The sequence below is a fragment of the Phoca vitulina genome, unplaced genomic scaffold (assembly GCF_004348235.1).
Source record: "Phoca vitulina isolate PV1807 unplaced genomic scaffold, GSC_HSeal_1.0 scaffold7, whole genome shotgun sequence".
Taxonomy (NCBI): Eukaryota; Metazoa; Chordata; class Mammalia; order Carnivora; family Phocidae; genus Phoca; species Phoca vitulina.
The window spans coordinates 68,547,648-68,567,489 of record NW_022589710.1 but is presented as its reverse complement, the minus strand read 5'-3'; the positions used below and the strand labels follow the sequence as shown (position 1 = coordinate 68,567,489).

The window sequence follows — 19,842 nt, the reverse complement described above, 5'->3', positions numbered from 1 at the left end:
CACCCTGTTGTGGCGGGGGGCACTGAGGGACAAGCAGGGCGCCACTCTGCCTCCGCGGAGGATCTGGGAGTTCCGGGTCCCCTGGGAGCTGAGGCAGGGAGGAGGCCAGAGCCAGGTGGTGCTGGGGCTCAGCAGCGGGAAGACCAGGGAGACCGGCGGCCAGAGGCGACAGGAGCGGGCTTCTGGGATCGAAGAGGGCCCTGCACGACCAGTGCGCCCACACTCTGACCCCAGGCAGGGGAGGCTGCCGGAGAACCAGGGGGGCATGCTCCTGTCCTCGAGGATGGGCCCTAAGGACACATTTAAGGACTGACCAGCATTTGTGTATTTAGGAAAACTGTTACCCCTTTAAGTGTATAACATTTGAGGGGAAAATCTTTAAAGTTCTCCTGCAGACTTGTCCGTCCCCGTGGAGGGCCTCTCTGGGGCAGGCCAGGCCCTTGGGGGGTGGTGTGACCCGTCCACCCGATGAAGCTGTTGGCTTCCCGTTGGTCTCTGGAATACAAGTGCCGTGAAGCCGTCAGCCCGGAGCCCGGAGCCCGGCGCCACGAGGCCCCACGGCGGGCACAGCTGGTCCAGCCCTGCGCACCAGCCTCCAGGAGGAGCAGGGGGTACTCCGGCCACGCTCGCCCTCCCTGCGGCCCCCCACCTGCTCTCAGCACGGGAGCCAGTCCCGGGGCAGCTGGAATGGCTCCGGCTGTGTCCGGCCTCTGGGCCCTGAGCTGGGAGGCCGCCTCCGCCTGCTGCCCGGGCCCTGGTGGGTGTCCGCTCACTGCAGACTGGAAAGGTGGTCCAGGAGACTTGAAGGCTGGTTGAGCCTCTGCAGGCAAGGCCGTTCCCGAGTGACAAAGCTCCAGAAGGGAAGTGGGGTCCAAGTCCTGCTCCCCGACCCTGTCAGGTCGGCTCACTGCACAGCGTTTCCTGAGCACCTGCCTGGTGCCCCCGCCTCCGCTCCTCACCCAGCGGGCCCCCTGCTCTCGGCCGAGAGGGCGCGCAAGCTGCTCCGGGGGCAGAGGGTGGCCTGGTGCGCTGGCCCGAGGGTCCCGCTTCTGACAGCACCTGAGCGTGTGAACCTGCTTGTGGAGCAGAAGCGGCGGCGGGGACGCCACCCAAGTGACCTGGGCACTGCTGCTCCCCCCGCCTCCGCCCGGCGTCCCGCAGGCCCGTCCCCGCGCAGCGCCTCCGCCAGCCCCAAACGCGGGCGGGAGCTCGAGGCAGGCGGAAGGGCACGTGCGGGCCGTGCTGCGCGCTCCCTGGCTCGGCGGGGGCCTGGCTGCCGGCTGCGGGGCTGCGGGGGCGGGACGGCGGGGGGGGGGGGGGGGGGGGGGGGGGGGGGCGCGGGGCGCGGTTACAGGCGGCCTGATTTCGGAAGCCGCCTTGGCCTCCTTGCTGCAAGAGCCGTAGGTTTGTTCCCAGGGCAGATGCGTCGACAGCGAAGCGGGCCCCCGACAGCTTCGCGGCCGAGCCGGGGCCGAGCCGGGGCCGCCCCCCCTGGGCCGTGTGGAGCCGGGGGGGGGGGGGGGGCCGACCAGCTCGAGCGCGACTGTGACCCCACGTGACCGCGGGCCTCGTGCCAACCAGGTTTCCACCGGTCCCGCCCCGGAGGGTCACCAGACGAGCGCCCGACTCCGTTTTCAGAGGCCCTGCGCTGACCTGCCGCAGTGTGTGGGCCGCCTCTGTGTCCCCGGGCCTGCGCGGGCGGGGTTTGCGTGTCACCCGCACGCCTAGAGGCCCGCGCTTTGGTGCCATGACCGAGAGGCCATCCGGAATGTGCGGTTTTAATACGCAGGTCGTTGTGAATGTATACGATTGATAAATTCTGACTCTGGCTGGGGACAACGGCGTCTGCGTCCCGGCGCTCACCTCCCCCAGGCGCCTGTCCCGGGGACCCAGGGGCCCCGCGCGGCTCTCGGACGCGTGCGCTCGGCTTCCTGCCTCAGCCGTGGGACCTGCTCGCTGGGGGAGCTGTGCCTCGGACGCCCCGGGGTTTAGTCACTCCAGCCAAAAATGCCTCAGGGGCCGCTGCGGGCGACAGTCCAAGTGACAGCCTTCTGCTCGGAGCTGCTCGGAGCTGGTCTCGGCCCGACACCCATCCCCGAGGATCCCCGCGGCCCGCAGACGCCGCGACGGCAGCGACTTCACGCCGGGAGCCGGAAGGAGGGGCCGAGAGCCACAGAACTCTCCAGATGAGCCCCTGGCCGCCGGCCTATTCGGGCTTCCAGGAACAGGGCGGAAAAAGGACGCATCATTTCATACCAAACTTCAATTGAACAAAAAGTCACATTAAAAATTGAGTCAACTTAACAGAAGCTAAACCAATGGTATATTCAAGATAGTTTTAATATTAATACTTTTTTCATGATTAGAAATGTCACTCATAAAAGATGTAAATTACTGGTGAAGTAACCATGTCCCCGTAGCACAATCACATCATTTACACATATAATACAGCGCTGACTGCTTTGGAAACAACAGTATTAAAATAAATGTAAGATTAAAAAGAGCATCTTCAACACCCTGGAGGGCGCGAGTCTGTGAGACCCATATTTAAAGTAATTCCCTAATAGCATTAAACTATTTTAAGTGCAATTTGTAAAAATCTATGATTGCAGCATCCGTCTTCCTGAATGACAGATTTAGGCCAGAAAGCAACTTTCTTCATGAGTGCGTTCCAGGTCGTCTCTGACCACCTACGTATAGAAACATCAGTGCAAAAACAGAGTGAAGTACTGTTTGTAACAGTTGCGTGTAAGGGGACTTCTTGTCCAAGAAATAGTTTATTTTACACTATATATATATGTATAGATTATATAGATATATATGAGATTTTAATTACACGGAACTTCTGAGTAAAAAGCAAGAAAATCCGCTTTCTTATTTTTTACTGCAGCCCCAGAAGAACGATTTAAAAACAGGAACAGGTTCTTTGGGTGAATGGCAGAGCGCGCCCTCCCGAGCGGGCCCCGCGGGTCCTCGCACGCGACTCCGGGTGACGGCTGCCCCGCGAGGGTCCGCGCTCCTGTCTCGTCCGTCGCTGCCTCGGGGCCGGGTCGTCGGGGCGAAGGTTCTCGAGCAGGGGCGGGCCGCTACACTACAGTTCCGCCCGGAGAGCTGGCCTGGTTTTGGGATGACAATAAACCCTGCAAACAAAGCAGTTTACATTAATCCAGCAAAACACGGGGCAGCCAAGAAAGCCACACGCCTCCTTTGCCAGAGGTCACGTGACCACAGATTTCTGTCGGATCGTTCGCCAGTGTTGGAACAAAGCCTCCATTTTTCATCTACTTAATTCTTAACCACGCCGCCGTGTGACATTCCTAGCTGATCAGGACGCTCGGAAGCGCCGACGGTGGGCAGGGCTGGCCTGGGGAGCGGCGGGCGGCCTCCCGGGGCCTGGGCTCCTTGGGACATCGTGAGCCCCGTCACCACCTTCTCCAAAGGCCGCCGCCGCTCAGGAGCAGGGCGATGCCTCCAGGGGACGGGGCCCCCGGCTCCCGCAGCGCTGCCCTCTGACCTCACGCCCCGTCCCCTCAGCGGGTCGGCCACCACAGACGGGGGCTAGTGCTTCCTAAGGGTGTCTTCCTCCTGGGGGGACGGGGTGCTCTCGCTTTCCCTGGTTGGGGTGTGATGGTGGCGCCCCTCAGGCTTCGGCATCGAGCATGGGGCTCAGCGGGAAGACCAGGATCCGGGCCCTGGGCTGTCGGATCTGGGGACAGGGCGCAGGTGGCGTGTGTGCCATGGGGGCGGCCCCACTGAGAGCGGGAGGCCTGAGCTGGGACCCCCCTGCCGCTAGCCCCGGACGTAGCAAAGAGCGTCTGCATTTCTCCGCGCTCACCGGGACGCAGTCTCATCACAGTTCGGCGTCATTTATTAAGAATTTTAAGGCTACAAGAGTGTGACACTGAAGCTAGATTTTCAGGTCCGTGAACACAAACTTAAGCTGTCCTAAAAACCGCTTCAGTTGGTTCGTTGTTGCCACGGGACAGGCCTTGAACTCGGAGCGGACGCCGCTGTTTGCACACCCCGGGCCTGGGCCGATGCAGACGGCGACCGCGCGACACTGCGCTTCAGCCCCGCGCGCCCCGGGGGCAGGGACTGGGAGACGCGCTGTCCCACCGCGTCGCCTCCTACCTCCTTTCTCACGACTGACGCCTGTTCATCTAGACACGAGCAGGCAGCCGAGACGAAGGGAGCGGCACACGGAGCCCTGCTCGGAATCTACGGGAGCCCTTCCCCTGGGATCCGGGGGCACAAGCCGGGCCGGCGTCCACGGCGGAGCGCCCCCCGAGCTTCCCACGCGCACCCATGGGGGGCCGCACGGCCTCCAGGCAGCTAGACGGCCGGAGGGGCTGCCGACCGACCCCGGGCCCCCTGCCTCCCTGCGGGGAAGCGGCAGCCCACCGACGGAGGGGACCCGTCCCTCCTCACCGCCTCCACCGAGCTGCAGGGAGGCCGCCCAGGTTGGACCCCGCTTCCGTGGCGACAGTCCGGAGTGAAGAAGCCTTTATCACAAGAATGTTCTGCCTCCGCAATCAAGTGGTTTCCAGGAGCTACAGGATGTCCAGGAACAGTGCCAAGTCTACAACACCAAGAGGTCCCTCTTCTCCCCCAAATGACAGGAGGACTCTGCTCCTCCCGCTAAAGGGGGAGCACGCAGTGATCCAGCCCGGGGACAGAGCCCCAGCCCTGCGTCCAGAGGACGGTGACCGGAGGCGCCCAAGGTTATTTAAAGACTCAGGACACACTGAGAAAGGCCCCCCCCACCCCCGCCCCAGACCAGCCTTGTCCAACACGAGGACAAGGCAAGTCACACGTGAAATTTAAAATTCTAGGAGCACATTTAACAATTAAGAAAAAAGGTGACTGACGCCTGGGTGGCTCAGTCGGTTAAGCGTCTGCCTTCGGCTCAGGTCATGGTCCCAGGGTCCTGGGATCGAGCCCCACATCGGGCTCCCTGCTCAGCGAGGAGCCTGCTTCTCCCTCTGCCTGCCACTCCCCCTGCTTGTGCTTTCTCTCTCCCTAATAAATGGGTAAAATCTTTAAAAAAAAAAAAAAAAGTGAAATTAGTTCTAATATACTTAACCCAATATACTCCATATTATCATTTCAACAGGTAATGAGTATACAAATTACTAATGACGTATTTTACGTCATTTTATCGTATGAAGCCTTGGGAATGCTGTGTAGTGCATCTGCATTTGGGGGGGCCCCCGTTCCAGCGCTCTGCGGCCACCCAGGCCTTCCCTGCCTTAGAGCCTCTCCAATTCTGCCCTGGCCCCTCTCTGGCGGCCGGCAGAGGGTGGGTGCTGAGGCTCAGAAGGGTCAGCGGGGGCACCCTGAAATGCCACCCCATCCTCGGGGGCTCTGAGGGGAGGCCCGCTCTCCTCCAGCTTCCATTGGCTGAAGCCTCCGGCCCCCCTGAAGAACAACCCCCCTGCTGTCCTACTGTCCGCGGGAGGCCCAGGTTCAAAAGAGATCACGAAGGTCACCTAAGCAAGCAGCCACCTCAAACCCACCCTCCCTCTCAGCTTCTGCCGTCCACACTCACATAAACCCTCAACTGCCAGATGCCCAGGGAACCGCAGCGTCTGAATAACGGGGTTAGCCCTTCTGATGTCACCCGTGGTGAACAATTTCTTCCGGACGCTGTGCGGCAGTGCGCACCTGGGATCCACACCCGGGGCGCCGCCCCTCGGGCACCGAGCTGGGAAGGGGCCTGGGGTGCCAGCCTGGCGTGGGGGGAAGCCCAAGGGCTCGGTGGAGAGCAAAGGGACAAGGGACAGAATGGCGGGAGCACACCCAACGGCGGGCCTCCAGCACCCAGGCACCAAGCAGAGGGGGCCCCGCGGGGGCACGCACCCCAGGGTGCAGGTGCCTCTGGGGCGCAGGTGAGGGTCTGGGACATTCCTAGGAGGGCGCGAGGGAGCGTCGGACACCAGCCGCCCGTGAGGCCTTTGCGGGTCAGCGGCGGGGAGGAGGGCCCCGTCTGGCCGGGCACGGTGAGCGGGACGTCGACCCCACCTGTTCCCTTCCTGGAGATGAAATGGGCTTTGCTGTGATGGGACCGTGGAGGCATCGCGGGAAATGCGGCCGTTCAAACAAAAACTCAAGGTCACCTTAGGTCTATAAGCTGTGCTTTCGTTTAAAGGTTACCGGGGCACAGAGAAAGATGGGAGCACACGCAGGCCCCCATCGAAGACTGAGACCGCGCTCGCGAGGAAGCCCCGCCGACGGCCCGGCCTGCTCCGGAGTCTGGCCTGCGTGTGCGGCCTCCGTGGTGACTCCTCAGGGGCAGGAAGGAGCAAAGAACAGGCCCGGGCGGATGGAGAGTCGGGCCCGCCCGGCCTGCACGCCGCCGACCTCGCGGAGGCCGCTTGTCCTCAGCGGCGTGGGGACTGCTGGTGGCCCGCCAGACACCGGACAGCTGGTGATGAAGAGCTGCGCGAACACCAACCCAGCCGAGACTCTGGGCATCCGCCTAATAGCCTATTAGGCCCCCGGGTGGGGGTGGGGAGCTATTCCCGGACGAGGGACGATTCCGGAATCTAATATTTAATAAGCTGTTCTGTTCTCACCAGAGTGGCCGTTTTCTTCCTGCTAGAGATTTCATTTTGAAAAGTAAGTGCTGAAATACTCCAGCTCTTGGTCACGCAGAGACTAAGAGGCAAATATCACTTGTAAAGTGATGTCCCTTTAGAGATGGCCCGGAGACGGTGAGATGTCACCAGGCTACCCCCCTCCGGGAGCTTCCAGCCGTGGAAGTGCTTTCCCGCCCCCGCCCCCCGCCGCCAGGGCCTCACCGTGGCTCGCGTGACCCAGACAGCTGCCTCCAGCAACACAGACCGCCTGGGGGGCCGGGGGGCCTGGGGGCCCAGAGCACCCAAGCCAGGCGTGCAAGGTGGGCAGGGCAGGGCCTCGGCTCCCCACCCGCCCCAGACCCACTGCTCACTTTGGGCCTGGGGCCTCGGCTCCTGCAGGACAGCGGACCGTGTCGCCGTGGCAGCCTCCACCTGCCAGACAGGTTACACCGAAGGTGACACATTTCCCCAGAGAGGCCCCTCAGCCTGGCCTCCAGCGACAGAAGTCCCCCCGAGAAAATGATGCTGTGGTCGGGCATCCGCGGAGAAGGCTTTCTCGGCCCCCGCTCGGACGGGCAGCCCCGAGAACGGTGCCTGGAGGCAAAGCACAGCCTCTCCCCCCCGGGGACCCTCTCGTGTCTCCCTAAAGCCTCTCTGGCTGGAGTCGCTTCCAGAAGGTCCCACCCAACGCGAGAGGCTGGTTTGGAGGCCACCAACACTGGAGGAGGGGACGGGACTGAGCGCCTCCAGAGGCTCCGTCCCTTTCAGGGCCGCTGGTCCACACGCAAGTGTTTCTTTCAAAGGCAGCCACACACGGAGACGGACCTAGAGTATATTTTCAAGGCACAAGCTATTTCTAAAAGATTACAATGTTGTGTGTGTCTTTGTAAACTTGCTGTCCACCTGGTCGTGTGCGGGCTCACAATCTAGTCCATGCTCAGGAAAACACCCCTGCTCCTGCGGCGGCGGGTCCGGGGAGGCCCCCGTGAGGCCGGAGCCAGAGACGGTCTCTTCTGCTTCGGCAGCTTAGCGTCAGAGGCCAAGTGCACACACCTCGTCCCGGGGGCTCGGGAGGCCGGCCCGGTCAGGGAGGTGCTGGGGTCCAGCCCTGGACGAGCTTCCTGGGGCCCCGCCAGCCCCTCGCTCCAGGCCCGAAGGTCTCCCGTCAGTAGGAGCACCAGGGCCTGACCAGGGCTCGGTCCTGCCTCTCAGCCGCCGGGGAACTTGCAGGTCTAGGCTGGGGTCCTGGCCTTGAGGCATTCAGGGTCGCAGACGTCAGGGTGCTGCGGGGAGTGAGGGGACGCTCAACAGCAGGACAGGATGAATGGCCAACTCTTCCCACCCTCAGCGGGCCTTCCCTCACTGCCCTTTCTGCAGCGGACAGGAGCGCTGGACCTCCAGGCGGTGACGAAGCTTCCAGCACGGCCCAGCACGCCGCGCAAGGCCAGGGGGAGGAAGGCCAGGAAACCCCCAGGAAGAGAGCTGGGCTCCAGAGGCCCGCCGGCTTCCCCGCTGGGTCCCCGCGCCCCCAGCGGCTGGCTGGGTGGCTGAAGAGGACGTAATTTTACAGCATTCAGAAGTTTTCTTTTTCGGCGGGGACGTTTGTGAAGCCCAGCTGGGAAATCGACTACCGCAAACTGTCTACACGCACAGTTCATTTGCTCATGTTTATTTCACGTCCGCGTACACACGGCCCCCCCCCACACCGCGAGTGTGCGAGTCTCGAGCTGCGACAGTGACAAGACAACAGCCAAAAACCAACAGTGAAACCAAAACATGATTTTCTTAAAAAGTGATAAATTAACAATACTGATATTAAAGCTTCACTAATTATTGTAACAGTTGTTAAGAACTTAATTTATCAACATTTCATGTTAGGAAGGCTCTATCAAATTTATTCATCAAGAAACTGGATGAAAATATAAAAAAGGAAACACATATTTTACTTTTGACTTTCGTTAAAGGTAAAGAATCATACAATTTTATACAAGGTCACCTAACATAGCGGTCTTTAATAAACTTAGGTTTACAGAAATAAAAAAATGCAGGAAATTTTGCCTTTTACACTTTGAAACTGAGAGGCAGCAGTGTGAGCACAACACGAAGTCAGGTAACAGGTGCAGCAACGAATCAGAGTTAATACCAGGGGGAATGTCCCCTCCACGGGGGAGGGGCGTTTTCACACAGCTTTGAACTTGGGCTCTGAACACAAGTGCTTTTCAATGTGAGCCCCGGACTCCGCTCTCTGGACTGCTGTCTGCTCTCGCGGGCCATCCCTGGGGTCACGGAGCTGAGCCCCTCGGTGACCCGAACAGGTGACAGGCGTGCTGGACAAGGAGGGCCTGGCCGCTGGGCCCTGCTGGGTTCCCAGGATGGCTGACACCGCCCGGTTACTTATCAGGCCCACAACACACGTGCAGGGGTCCCCTCGTGGAAGGAAAACCCAATAGTGGACACCCCCAGCAGCGCTGGGAAGTCAGTCAGGGGCCACCGGCCAGTTGACATCGGCTGAGCCCTTGGGCACAGAAGGGATGCTGTGCTCCGTGCGTCTCTCCCAGAAAAGCCAGTCGGACTCTGCTTGTAGGTCTTCCTCGGACAGTCAGGTACACGCACGCGGCATCTGGGTTTCCCAAAGGATTCCTCCTCCAGCCCTCCCTGACCCAGTGGCCTTTCCCCTCACACTTGAGCTTCCCCAACAAAAAACCCAAACACCTCCCTGCCGAGGCCGGAGGTGAGGAGGGCCCTGTACGCAGGTGAAGACGTCTGATTAAGCAGCTTCACCAACTTCCACGCCAACTCCACACTTGACAGGGTCTTAGAAATTCCAGACGCATCTCAGGAAGTGGGGTGACTGGGGTGGAACGGGGGAACTTGCCAGCTAGGACTTGGGTGTTAGGCCAAACACTGAAGCAGGACACCTGAGTCCCACCGGGACGTGTGCACGTGCCCATAAAGACTGGTACAGTTCCAGGACGTTTTGTTCCTTGTGGCTTCTGAGTGACTGGGGCAGTAATCGTGGGGACAGCTTACTTCTGTTTTCCACTCCTCCCCTGTCCTGTCCTAGGTATTTATCCTCAGTCCCAAGGCAGTGGCTCACAGAACACTTCCAAAATGCTCTAGGAGGTTCGATCAGCACAAGAGACAAAACTAAGATTCTTTACCACTGTTTTAAGCGAATTCAGAACCCAAAGTTACGGATTATTTTTGAAAAGTGTGCCTACTCCCTCTTACACATTTGCTTTTAAAAGAAGGCAGGGTTTTCCAAAGGCTTCCTTCTCCAGACCTCTCGGGGATTTTAATCCCCCTGCCCCTGAGGAAGAGGAGAATCTCAGAGAAGGGCTGGGGTGGCCCGAAGTCACAGCAGGGCAGGGCGGCGGGGAGGACCGCGGCGGCGTGGCTGAGCCCTCCGAGGGCCCAGGTCCCCGCACACAGGCCAGGAGGGAGCTGGGTTCCAGCGCCACCTGAGCTTCCGTCCGCGCTTCCGTCCACGCAGGAGCAGCCTCCTTCCAGAGGTTTTCTTCCAGAGGTTGGTTTAGAAAAGATATTCTTGCTCAGGATAATGCTGAAGCGAGAACACTTGGAACAGTTTCAATGAGGAAGCTCAAAGCCTGGTGAGGACACTAGAAGAGCGCTCCCCAGATGTGCCCTCAGGGCTGCCGTGGAAGCTGTCTGGCCCTGGGCCTTCCACACCCGAGACCAGGACCCCGCGGGGCCCCCCCTCCCAGCGCCCCAGGGCTGCAGGAGCCCCTGTCAGAAGCCAGCCCGAGAGAGGGCCCCGCCTGCCCCTCCAGTGCCCTCAAGCGGTGGGCAGCTCTAGTTCTGGTCCCGGAGAACACCTCGCATTCTGTCCCCTGACTGCGGGACAGGTGCTCTGCTGGCTGGTGAACAAAGGGGCGGGCATCAGAAGGACCACTATAGCCCCTCCCCAGCACCTGCCACCCAGCAACGGGCCCCAGAGCGGGGACGGGCAGATGTTAAGGATACGCTCACCAGCAGAAACGGGAAGAACAAGATTGTGACCAAGCCCCAAATCCCGAACTGGGACATGACCATGGTTTTTAAAACTGGGGTGGGGGAGGGGACACCACGGGCTTCTGTCAGCACATTTCAGAGCTTGATTTTAGGGGAACAATAATCTCCTCCTCTTGCCTCTCCCGCCCCCGACTCCTCCCATCCCAGTGCCCCCGAGCCACCCCTCCTTTACCGCAGCGTGTGCAGCGGAGGGCGCCAGAGGGTGCCCGGGGTCAGAAAGCGCGCACATCGCAGCTTCCCTGCGGGCAATGCAGCGAGCAATGCACTCAGAACCAGAAGGTCACCAGAAGCTTCCCATGAAGGCTACTTACCTGGGATCAGCCACCGCCTAGGCCAAATTCTAAGTCCTGAATTTTGAAACTGCATACTCAATGCCTCAGAAGCATTTGAACTGAAATTTCTAAAACTATGTAGGTACAGAAAATTGCACCTGGAGTGTTGGTTCTGATTCTCTCCATCTGACGTCCCAATTTAGCCTCCAAAGTTGAAACAGTCCACAAGGATGGCTGTCTTTGCTGCCTTAGGTCACTTAACATTTAGGAACAAAGGACCACATCTTAAGAGTAAACAGGACATTAACACATACCATGACGTCATGCATAAACGGGGCGGGGGGGGGGGGGGGGCACCTGGAAGGCCAGCACGCTCCTCACGTGGTGGAACACTGCTATCAGTAATAGAAAGCCCTCCCATGGAAGGAGCAGCGTGGGTAGAGTGAGCTGGGGGGAGGGCGGGGGCAGCAGGCCCGGGGCAGCGGGGTCCGGCCTTCCAGGAGGGCTGCGGGCTGTGTTTGAGCACACAGAGCTGCACGCTGCAGAGAAACGAGTCTCGTGTCCACTTTGCTGATTCGCATCCACTACTCAAACGAGTGTAAACGATCAGCATCTCTACGTTTAATGACAAAGGTGTGCAAAACAGAAAACAAACCAAAATGACCAAAATAAGTTAACAAATAAGATAACCATCATCTTGACATAAAATATGTAGGTCAGAGAACCATCTCCTCCCACGTGAAACTGGAATTTGAAACTCGTCACATAGCCGATAAGGACCACAGGCATGAGAACCGCGCCGGCCCCCGTGGACGCAGCTGGGCGTCCAGCCAGAGGGGGCTCACTCGGCCGCTCACCAGGGCCAGGGGTGAGGCAGTCCAGCCGGAGGCCGGTGAGGACGGAGCCCGAGCGGGCGGAATCACGACGGCCACCCAGTAGTAAGAGGGGGCGACCTGCACCTGTGCCTCCCCTCTGGGCGGGAAAACAAAACCCAAACCAGGGCAACCTCGGGAGCACTCTGAACCTGGGGGTGGGGGGTGTCTGTCAGTCTTTACAAAACAAGGCCGAAGACTCTGTCCCAGGCCTACAGTCGTGCTTGTTTGACCAAAGACATCAACAAAAACAAAAAACCCACAGAAAACCGCAAAAGGAACCAAAACCTTTCCCTTGTTGGAAAAAAACATAAGCAAAGCACATCCAACATAAAAGGTCTTGGCTTATGTGGCAAGAGGCACTTCTGACACCTGGGCTGGCGTCCTCGGCCCGCGGCTCCCGGGGGCTGGCCGGGCTCGGAGCAAGGTGGTATTTTATTCAGTGCACCGAATCTCAATCAAAGTGCTACAAACTGCTTCTTTGAAAAAAGATGTTTATTAAACAATTTTAATTGTCATAAAATGACTAAAATGGGTTTTAAAAATTAAGGCTCTTCTCTTTCTGTGGATTGCCAGAACAATGTAAAAATAATATCAATCAACCCTGCTGAATGCTTTGTTCCTAAAGTTAAATTTCATAGATTCCTAAACATTTTATGATTAAGATAAAAACTGGACTAGAAATGACAATTAATGGCCGTCCATACTGAACACACACTCTGATCAGGTGTACAACATTCTAATTGAGTAGTTAAGCAAAAATATTCCAGTTAAAGCAGAAATTTTAATTTTAGCATTTTAAAGTCATTGTTTCCCCACACTGTCATGATTTTCCTAAAGTCGAAATAGTCTAATACAGGAGCGCTAACCTTGGGACTCTATATACTCCCAGGAGGGTGACTGACTTGGCTGGCAATTAGTTTGATTATATTTTTTTTTTAAACGTTCTAAGTTGAATTATCAAATGATTCAGAATTACATGGCATGCAGTATCCAAAATTATGGCTCTGATGCATTTAGATTTACATTAAGAGTAAGAAGTGCCATTCACATTCATTGTACACCCCACCCTCCCGCAAGAAAAAAAATCACTACCTATTCAAGTTCTAGATCTGGTGCAGCATTAAGGGTTAAAACTTACCACTTTACCAGGCCTTCCCCATGTGCAAACAAATCCCTCCTGACAAGCAGTGACTACACAGTCTTCGAGAAAAATTAACACAGTCAGTCTTTCATGTGCTATCTTTTTACAGATGAGCGGCTCTAACAAGGGAACGTCTTCCATCCGAGGACACAGGGGCGTCCCCAGGGTTTTAGCTGGGTCCGTTTTGGTTTTAGTAACCAGGTTCAGTTTGTCGCTGCTCTTGCTAGAAATGTGTCCCATGCTGTGGTTTCGCTTGTGGTCTTTCTCGTGGTGCCTGTCCTTCCGGTCGTGCAGGGAGAGCGTCGCGAATTTGCTGACCCCAGAAGCGAGGGCGCCGTCGGCCACGCTGCTCTTGCTGCCAGCGCTGGAGACGGCGGAGTGGGGGAGGCTGTTGGAGCGGGGCAGGGGCGGGGGCGCGGAGCTGCCGGGCGTCGTGACACTGTTCCCTGTGCTGCCGGCAGGAGGGCTCGTGGCGTTCATGACATTGGTGTGTGTCCTTGCTCTCGAGAGGGGCTGGTGAGGGAAAAGGATGTCTTCCGTAAGGTCCCAGAGGCAGAGCTGTGTGTCCTGGCCCACCGAGCCGAACCGGTACGTCACACTGACGGGGCGGCTCTCGGCAGAGTTCCGTTTGGACAGCCGGGACTGGGTACTGTTGGCCCGGTCTCGGCCAAAATGAAGGAGGTCCTGGAAGTCCTCGTCACTGCCGCTGAACTCCATGGGGTCGCTCTCTTCCACGCTAGTGGTATAGGGGTCAAACGCCACAACACTGACCCAGGATTTGTGCCCGTGGCCCCGAGCAATCACTCGGCAGTCTCCGAAAGCCCAGACGGTCACCAGATCGTCCTCGCCGCCTGTCACGATGTACTTGCCGTCGGGGCTCCAGCACACGCACAGCAAGCCTCCGAAGTAGCTCTTCATCGTGCCGTGCAACTCCACCGAGTCGAAGTTGAACACCCGCAGAAACCCGTCCTGGCTCACGCAGGCCAAGAACTTGCCATCTGGGGAGAAAGCAAACTCGTTGAGGGCCCCCTCGCCCACTGTCCACTTAAGGAGAGGGTTCCTCGTGGATTTGCTCTTGCAAGTGTGTACGGCAAAGCTCTCGCCCTGCTTCAGAAGCTGGTAGTGGGGGGCAGTGGTGCCGCAAGTGTGCTCCACGTTATACAAGTACATGCTCCCACTCGCGTGGGCTACTAGGAAAAGGCTTTCCGAGCCGGGAACCCATCTGACGCAGGTTACGCGTGACTTGTCTATTAGTCTCTGTGAAGACAAAGGAGAGCAAGTTATCACAATGGAGAAGCTTTAAAGGTCTACTTTTCCAGCAAGAAACCTGTCTGCTTCTCGGTGAGAACGGAAGAGTCCATCCAGGCACCGCACGCCCTACCCCGCGGTCAGCCAAGCCAGCGAAGAGCACTCGGGCCCCTTGGAGAACTACTTTCTAGAACTGCACTGGGTGTTAGGCCACTGGCTTTCGCTGAGAGAGTCAGTCATTCAACACACACTGTTGAGAGCCTACTACGTGCCAGACACCGCACCAGGCGCTGGGACACACCGGTGAGAGGGCCAGCCCCTCGGGCAACTTTCATCTCTTACGCAAGGAGCATCTGAGTCTGTGATTCGTGGCCCCTACACACAGCATCCTCCCTACAAAGACCCCCAGGAACGGCTCGCGGTCCTCACGGCCGGGAGAGCTATGCCCCCCGGTTTCTCTGCATTTTATCGTCACGTAAGTCATGTGCCGTCTATCTACACCTGCCCCTCTGCCCAGGCTGCTCCAGGGTGGGGGGCAGTCAGCGTGCAGCCCCTGACAGCAGCACCCTTGCCGGGCTCTACCTCAGCTCTGGCTTCACTGAAACTTCCTCACTCAGATTCGCTGTCCTGTGGGCATCTTTAAATGCAACTCCTCCAAATCTTCTTTGGAACAAGATGGTATTTAAAAAAATAAACAGACGATTAATTCGGGAGGATGTGCCTAATCACTGCCACTCCACGCCACGCTAACTTCTGGTCCACTGACCAGCTGTTCCCTTCACAGGCACAGATCAGGAATCTGGCCTTTAAAACCAAAAGAGCAAGAGGCCGAAGTGAAAACCACCCAAAGGCACAACACGTGCGCATCCCCGTGTGCAGAGCTCGCCGTGGGCTCAGCGGCACGGTGGCTCCCCCCAGGTGCCCTGCGCCGGGGTGCCTGGTCCCAAAGCATATCACTGGAAGCCAACCAGAAGTTCCCAAGACTCCCAAGTTTTTAGAGACTCCTGCCAAACCCTCTCCACCGCCGTCTGCCCAGGAACCGGGTGCCTCAGGGTGAGTTCCACGCTACCACTTCCCCTCCCTGGTTGGGACTCCTGGCCCGAGCCTCGGGGGCCCCGGGGCACCAACACGAACCTCCCTGCCCTGCCGTCAGCTTTGCGCACCTGTGCTGAGTGCGCTGCGTCTTCACAGAAAAGCACAGAACATGAAATCACTCGGTTTTTTTCAGAGAAGAGACGGACAGCCTGAGCAAGCTGCAGAAGAGCAGGGCCTGGGCGGGTAGAGGCTGCTCAGGTGACACAGCCCACGGCAGCGCCAGCCCTGAAGTCAACAGACACCCGCGAGCTGGCCTTGGGGACACAGACGTTTCCATCCCGCCTCCTTCCCCTCCTAAAAGCCCAGCGCCCGCTCTGGCAGGGTTCCGTGAGGCCTTCATCCCGGGGGCGCCTGCCTCCATGCGTCAGACCGTGCTGTCCCCGCCGGGCCCAGGCTGCCCAGCCGGCCCTGGGCCCCCACGGCTCACCCGCACCGGCAGCCAGCACCGTGGCTCTCGGTTCCTGCCCCTCACACGTCACCGCAACCACACAGACCGCAGTCCCGCCAAGAGAACCCCCCTGCCACGCTCTCCTGTGTGGAAATTTTTAAGGATGGACATCAAAACTTCCAGCACTATGCTTAGGAGAAAATTTTATTTTTGGCTTAAAGAGATACACAAAAATAATTCCATTAGACTCCGAAATTGTAATACTGTCAAGTAAACAGTATTGTTCCGCAACTGTGAGGCGTGAAGACAAAGAATGACAGCACTGCTGTGACCATAAATGTCACCGGGATAACAAAACACACTTAGAGACTTCATTCCCTATTAAACAGGTGCATGGAGACAACTATAAGCAGATACGTGGATGTAACTTATGGACAAACACCTGAGCCTCCCCTTCTGAGCCCCCGGCCGGGTACCTGGGAATCGGGGACAGCAGAGCGGGCAGCCGCAAACCCGAGCCAGCAAGCCGGGACAGGCCTGGACGCGGAGGGGGCTCTCCCTGGCAGGTCGTGCGCTCCGGCGTGGCCAGCATCCACCTCGAGTGGCGCTACCCGGGGCTCCCCAGGGCTGGGGCATGCGGCACGTACAATGGGACAGCGTGCTGACCTCCCATCGGAGGCTCCACTCTGCATGCTGGGCACTGCAAGGGGCTCTGCACACGTGCTCTTTAACCTCAAAAGGACCCCGCAAGGCCAGCTTTGGTTTGTCTGAGTAGGCAATCTATTCGTCATTCACATAAAAGCGCGCAGTAGAGAGCTCCCTCGCATCCCTTTCCTCCGTTCCAGATCACCTGTCCCCAGAGTCACTGGCATGAAGGTTCCTATTTCTCTCCAGAGCGTCTCCGTTCACAGACAAGGCAAACGTGGAGACAAATCCATCCACCCCCTTCCTTCACACCACAGAGCACACGGGGCACCATGTGCCCTGCTGCTTTCTCGCTCAGCCACGCATCCGTATGGCTGTCTGCACGGGTACCGAGACCTCTTCCCTGTTCTTTCCTAAAGCTGCAGAGCATTTACTCACATGGATGGAAACACGGTCATTTGTTTTAAAAGTCCCCACCGCTGGACATCTCCTGGTGCACACGGCCGTTTCCCCGTGTATGAGTCCACCGCAGGATGAATTCCCAGTAACACAGCTGGGGCAAAAGGTATCTACATTTAAATTTTTATAGATATTGCCAAATTACCTCCCACGGAGGACAGAACACTGTATTCTCATCAGCACTGTAAGACACCCGCTTCCCCCTAGGAAGGTAGATATAATCACCGTATTACCACCAGGAAACAGAGGCTCGGAGACGCCAGGAAACTGGCCTACAGCCCCACTCACTCACCCGCTCACCCACCCGCTCGCTCGTTCATCATTCCTCCATTCTTTCTCGAATGCATTAATGCCAGGCGCTGATACAGCACTGATTAAAACAGACAGGCATTCACGTCCAAGTGGGAGGAGAAGACAGTGAGATCTGCAAGATCTGAGGGTGACGAGAGCTGTGGAAAAAAACAAACCAGGGGAGAAGGCACAGTGCTGACAGGGAGGAGGCTGGAGCGCCTTCCGATCTCAGGCGGGAGAGCCTAGCGAGACTGTGCGGGCGGCAAGGGCTAGCTGAGCAGGCTGACAGCCTCAGCGGGTAGGCCAAGAGCACGTGGGGAAGAGCATCCTCATGGAAGGAACTGTGGCGGCGAGGTGCTGAGGCGGGAGCAGAGCCAGCACTGGGCATCCCAGAGAAGAAGGGAGCCAGAGCAGGCGAACGGACTGGGCAAGGCGGGGCTGCTCCCTCCTGCGCCGACAGACACCATCCAAGGCCAGGGCCACTCACATGGGTTCTCAGGACAGGACATGAGCCTGCCTCCGACGCTAAGCCTGGGCAGGAGGCACAACTCTAGGGCTAGCCAGTAGAGATTCACTGAATTTAAACAGCTCTGGTTATCATTTGGTTTGGATTTAACAAAATAGGAAGAGAACAAAAATACTGAAGCAAACCATTCAAAAACCACAGCAGCTGTGGGGGTGGTGGGGGGGGCTATAATGTAGCCACGAGCAAAACTGGCGACTAAGGGCTTCGCTTATGTAAACACATGTAAGGAGAGCTGCTTCCCTCAGGGAGCGAGAGGAAAGAGTATTTCAAAGCCACAGAAAGAAGGATCAAATGTCATTTTATCAGTGCTAAAACTTTGAGTAGAGCATTACGTGCTCCTTTCCTTCCTTTGATTAAAAAAAGGAACAACAAAACAAAACTAACAAAATGCCCATAACCACTGTTTTGCCCCAGAACTGGACAGAAGACTACAAAGCTGGGCCTGGCCCTCCCCGCCCCTGGGGGCACTGGGTGCCAGGAAGGAGAGAGAAGACGCAGCTCGGGCAGGCAAAGGGCGGCCTTGCCTCCCGTGGGCCCTTCAGTTGGATAACAGGAGACGCGGACCCACCCAGCGTGATGGCCCTGGCCTTGTAGCCCATGATGGGGAACAAAGTCAAGGACAGAGGGTCTCATTACATGTCAGTAATGAAAGAAGCCACGATGACAAGTACTTCTTGGATTTTACATCTTACCCAACAATCAAAACATACTTGAAAATCCTCTGAAGTTACTATTCTATGGATACAACCCTGAAATAATGACAATTTCTACAAAGACAAACAAGTCTGAGTTCATCATCATCTGGAAATTGTCCCTTTATAATTGCCCCTCCCCAGTACACCATAACCACTAGTAGTAAAGAGTGAGCTCCTCAGCCCTTCGGGGTCCTTCACACGAGGCTGAATGCTGACCGGCTGGGGGCTTCTCCTTTCCAGGGAGCTTGCAGAGTGAAGGTACGCTCCATGAGCACTACATACAGAATGCTACAGAGACACTGAGGGCCCAGTGAGAGAGACTGCAGAGAGCAGAGACTTGGGGGACCTGCAGGCGTCACTCCCCCAGGGAGGCTGGAAAGGACCAGGCACTTCCTTCTGGACTGAGTGGGTACAACCGCCAGGCTCTGTAGTGTGACAGGGACACCCGGCCAGGGGGGCGTGACGGGAGCGGGGCTCGCCTCTAACTCCAGTGGCCAGACTGGGAGGAGGAGGTCAGGGGACCTCTGAAGGAAGGTGTGAATCTACTAGTCTTACCTCATTGAAAAAGTAAAAACTACAAAAACAATAAAGTTAACAGTGAGCACTGGGACTTATAGACGGTGTTTTCCCATCTTCTTTGTACTTCTATCAACAATCATTAAGAAAAAAATTTTTTTTAATTTTTTACTTAATGGAGGAAAAAAATCACCTTTTAAGATATACTTGACTCCCAGATAGAAATTTTCATCTATCTTTAATGTCAGGTGGATTTCTAGACTCTAAAATTCCATTCCATCCATCCATCTGCCCATGCAAACATCTGCTGTATTTCCATGGGCCAGGAACGTGGAGAAGGGAGGCAAAGGGGGAAGAATCAGCACGGCGCGTGTGCACGCGTACACACACGTGCAACGGGCAGCTGAGAGAAGCGCCCGGTGAGTGAGACACACATGGGACCTATGTGATAAGCTGTTCTCCGTCCTCTGCTCTACACACGTTCATTCTCTGCCTGGGCTGTCCTGGAAACTTACTGGCTTCTCCTTCAAAACTGCTGGGATCTCCCCTTCCAAGAAGCCCTTCCTTGCACCCCCAGGTGGGAGGTGCTCCGGGGGCTTCCCCTCAACCTGCAAACTCTGCTGAGCATCCCCCAAGGGCTCACTCTCCCAGCCCTGTGCTCAACAACTCTCCTCACCTCTTTCCGGTGGGTGCTGTTCTCACCCACTTTGGGGGGGGCGGGGGAGGGGAAAGGCAGGGAGGCGGTCAGGCTCAAGGCTCAAGGCTCTGCGTTCTGCGCCACGGAGCTGAGTCTCTAAGTTACAGGGAATAAACGGACTGCTGTGAGTGCCCCTTTGGAGGCCACGTGACGGGCCAGCCAGAGCCTCGGAGGACAGTCAGCAGCACAGACCCTTCGTCTCATCTCAGGGACACGCCAAACTCCCGGATTTTTACCCCTGGTTTTGGACTCCAGGTCCACGTATCTAACATCTACCGGCCTCTGGAGCTTGTCAAGTACAGAACGGAACTTGGATCTTCCCCTCCACTCCAAGCCTGCTCCTTCCCCAGTCCTCCCCAGTGCGGGAGGGACAGCCAGCTTACT

General features: G+C 57.5%; 2 protein-coding genes across 3 annotated transcripts in view; one reads left to right on the top strand and one right to left on the bottom strand.

Moving 5' to 3' along the window:
* Positions 1 to 6,519, top strand: part of MOK (MOK protein kinase) — a 60,639-nt gene extending 54,120 nt beyond the window's left edge. Inside the window, exon 10 of the mRNA XM_032405961.1 lies at positions 6,149 to 6,519. Coding sequence (XP_032261852.1) covers positions 6,149 to 6,493 — 345 coding nt within the window. The 3' untranslated portion in view covers positions 6,494 to 6,519. The remainder of the gene's footprint in view (positions 1 to 6,148) is intronic.
* WDR20 (WD repeat domain 20) overlaps positions 2,856 to 19,842 on the bottom strand; it is a 59,142-nt gene continuing 42,155 nt past the window's right edge. For both annotated transcript variants that reach the window (XM_032405958.1, XM_032405959.1), the window contains 2 exons: positions 12,896 to 14,155; positions 2,856 to 3,140 (listed from right to left, as the gene is read on the bottom strand). In XM_032405958.1, coding sequence (XP_032261849.1) covers positions 3,087 to 3,140; positions 12,896 to 14,155 — 1,314 coding nt within the window. In that variant the 3' untranslated portion in view covers positions 2,856 to 3,086. The remainder of the gene's footprint in view (positions 3,141 to 12,895; positions 14,156 to 19,842) is intronic.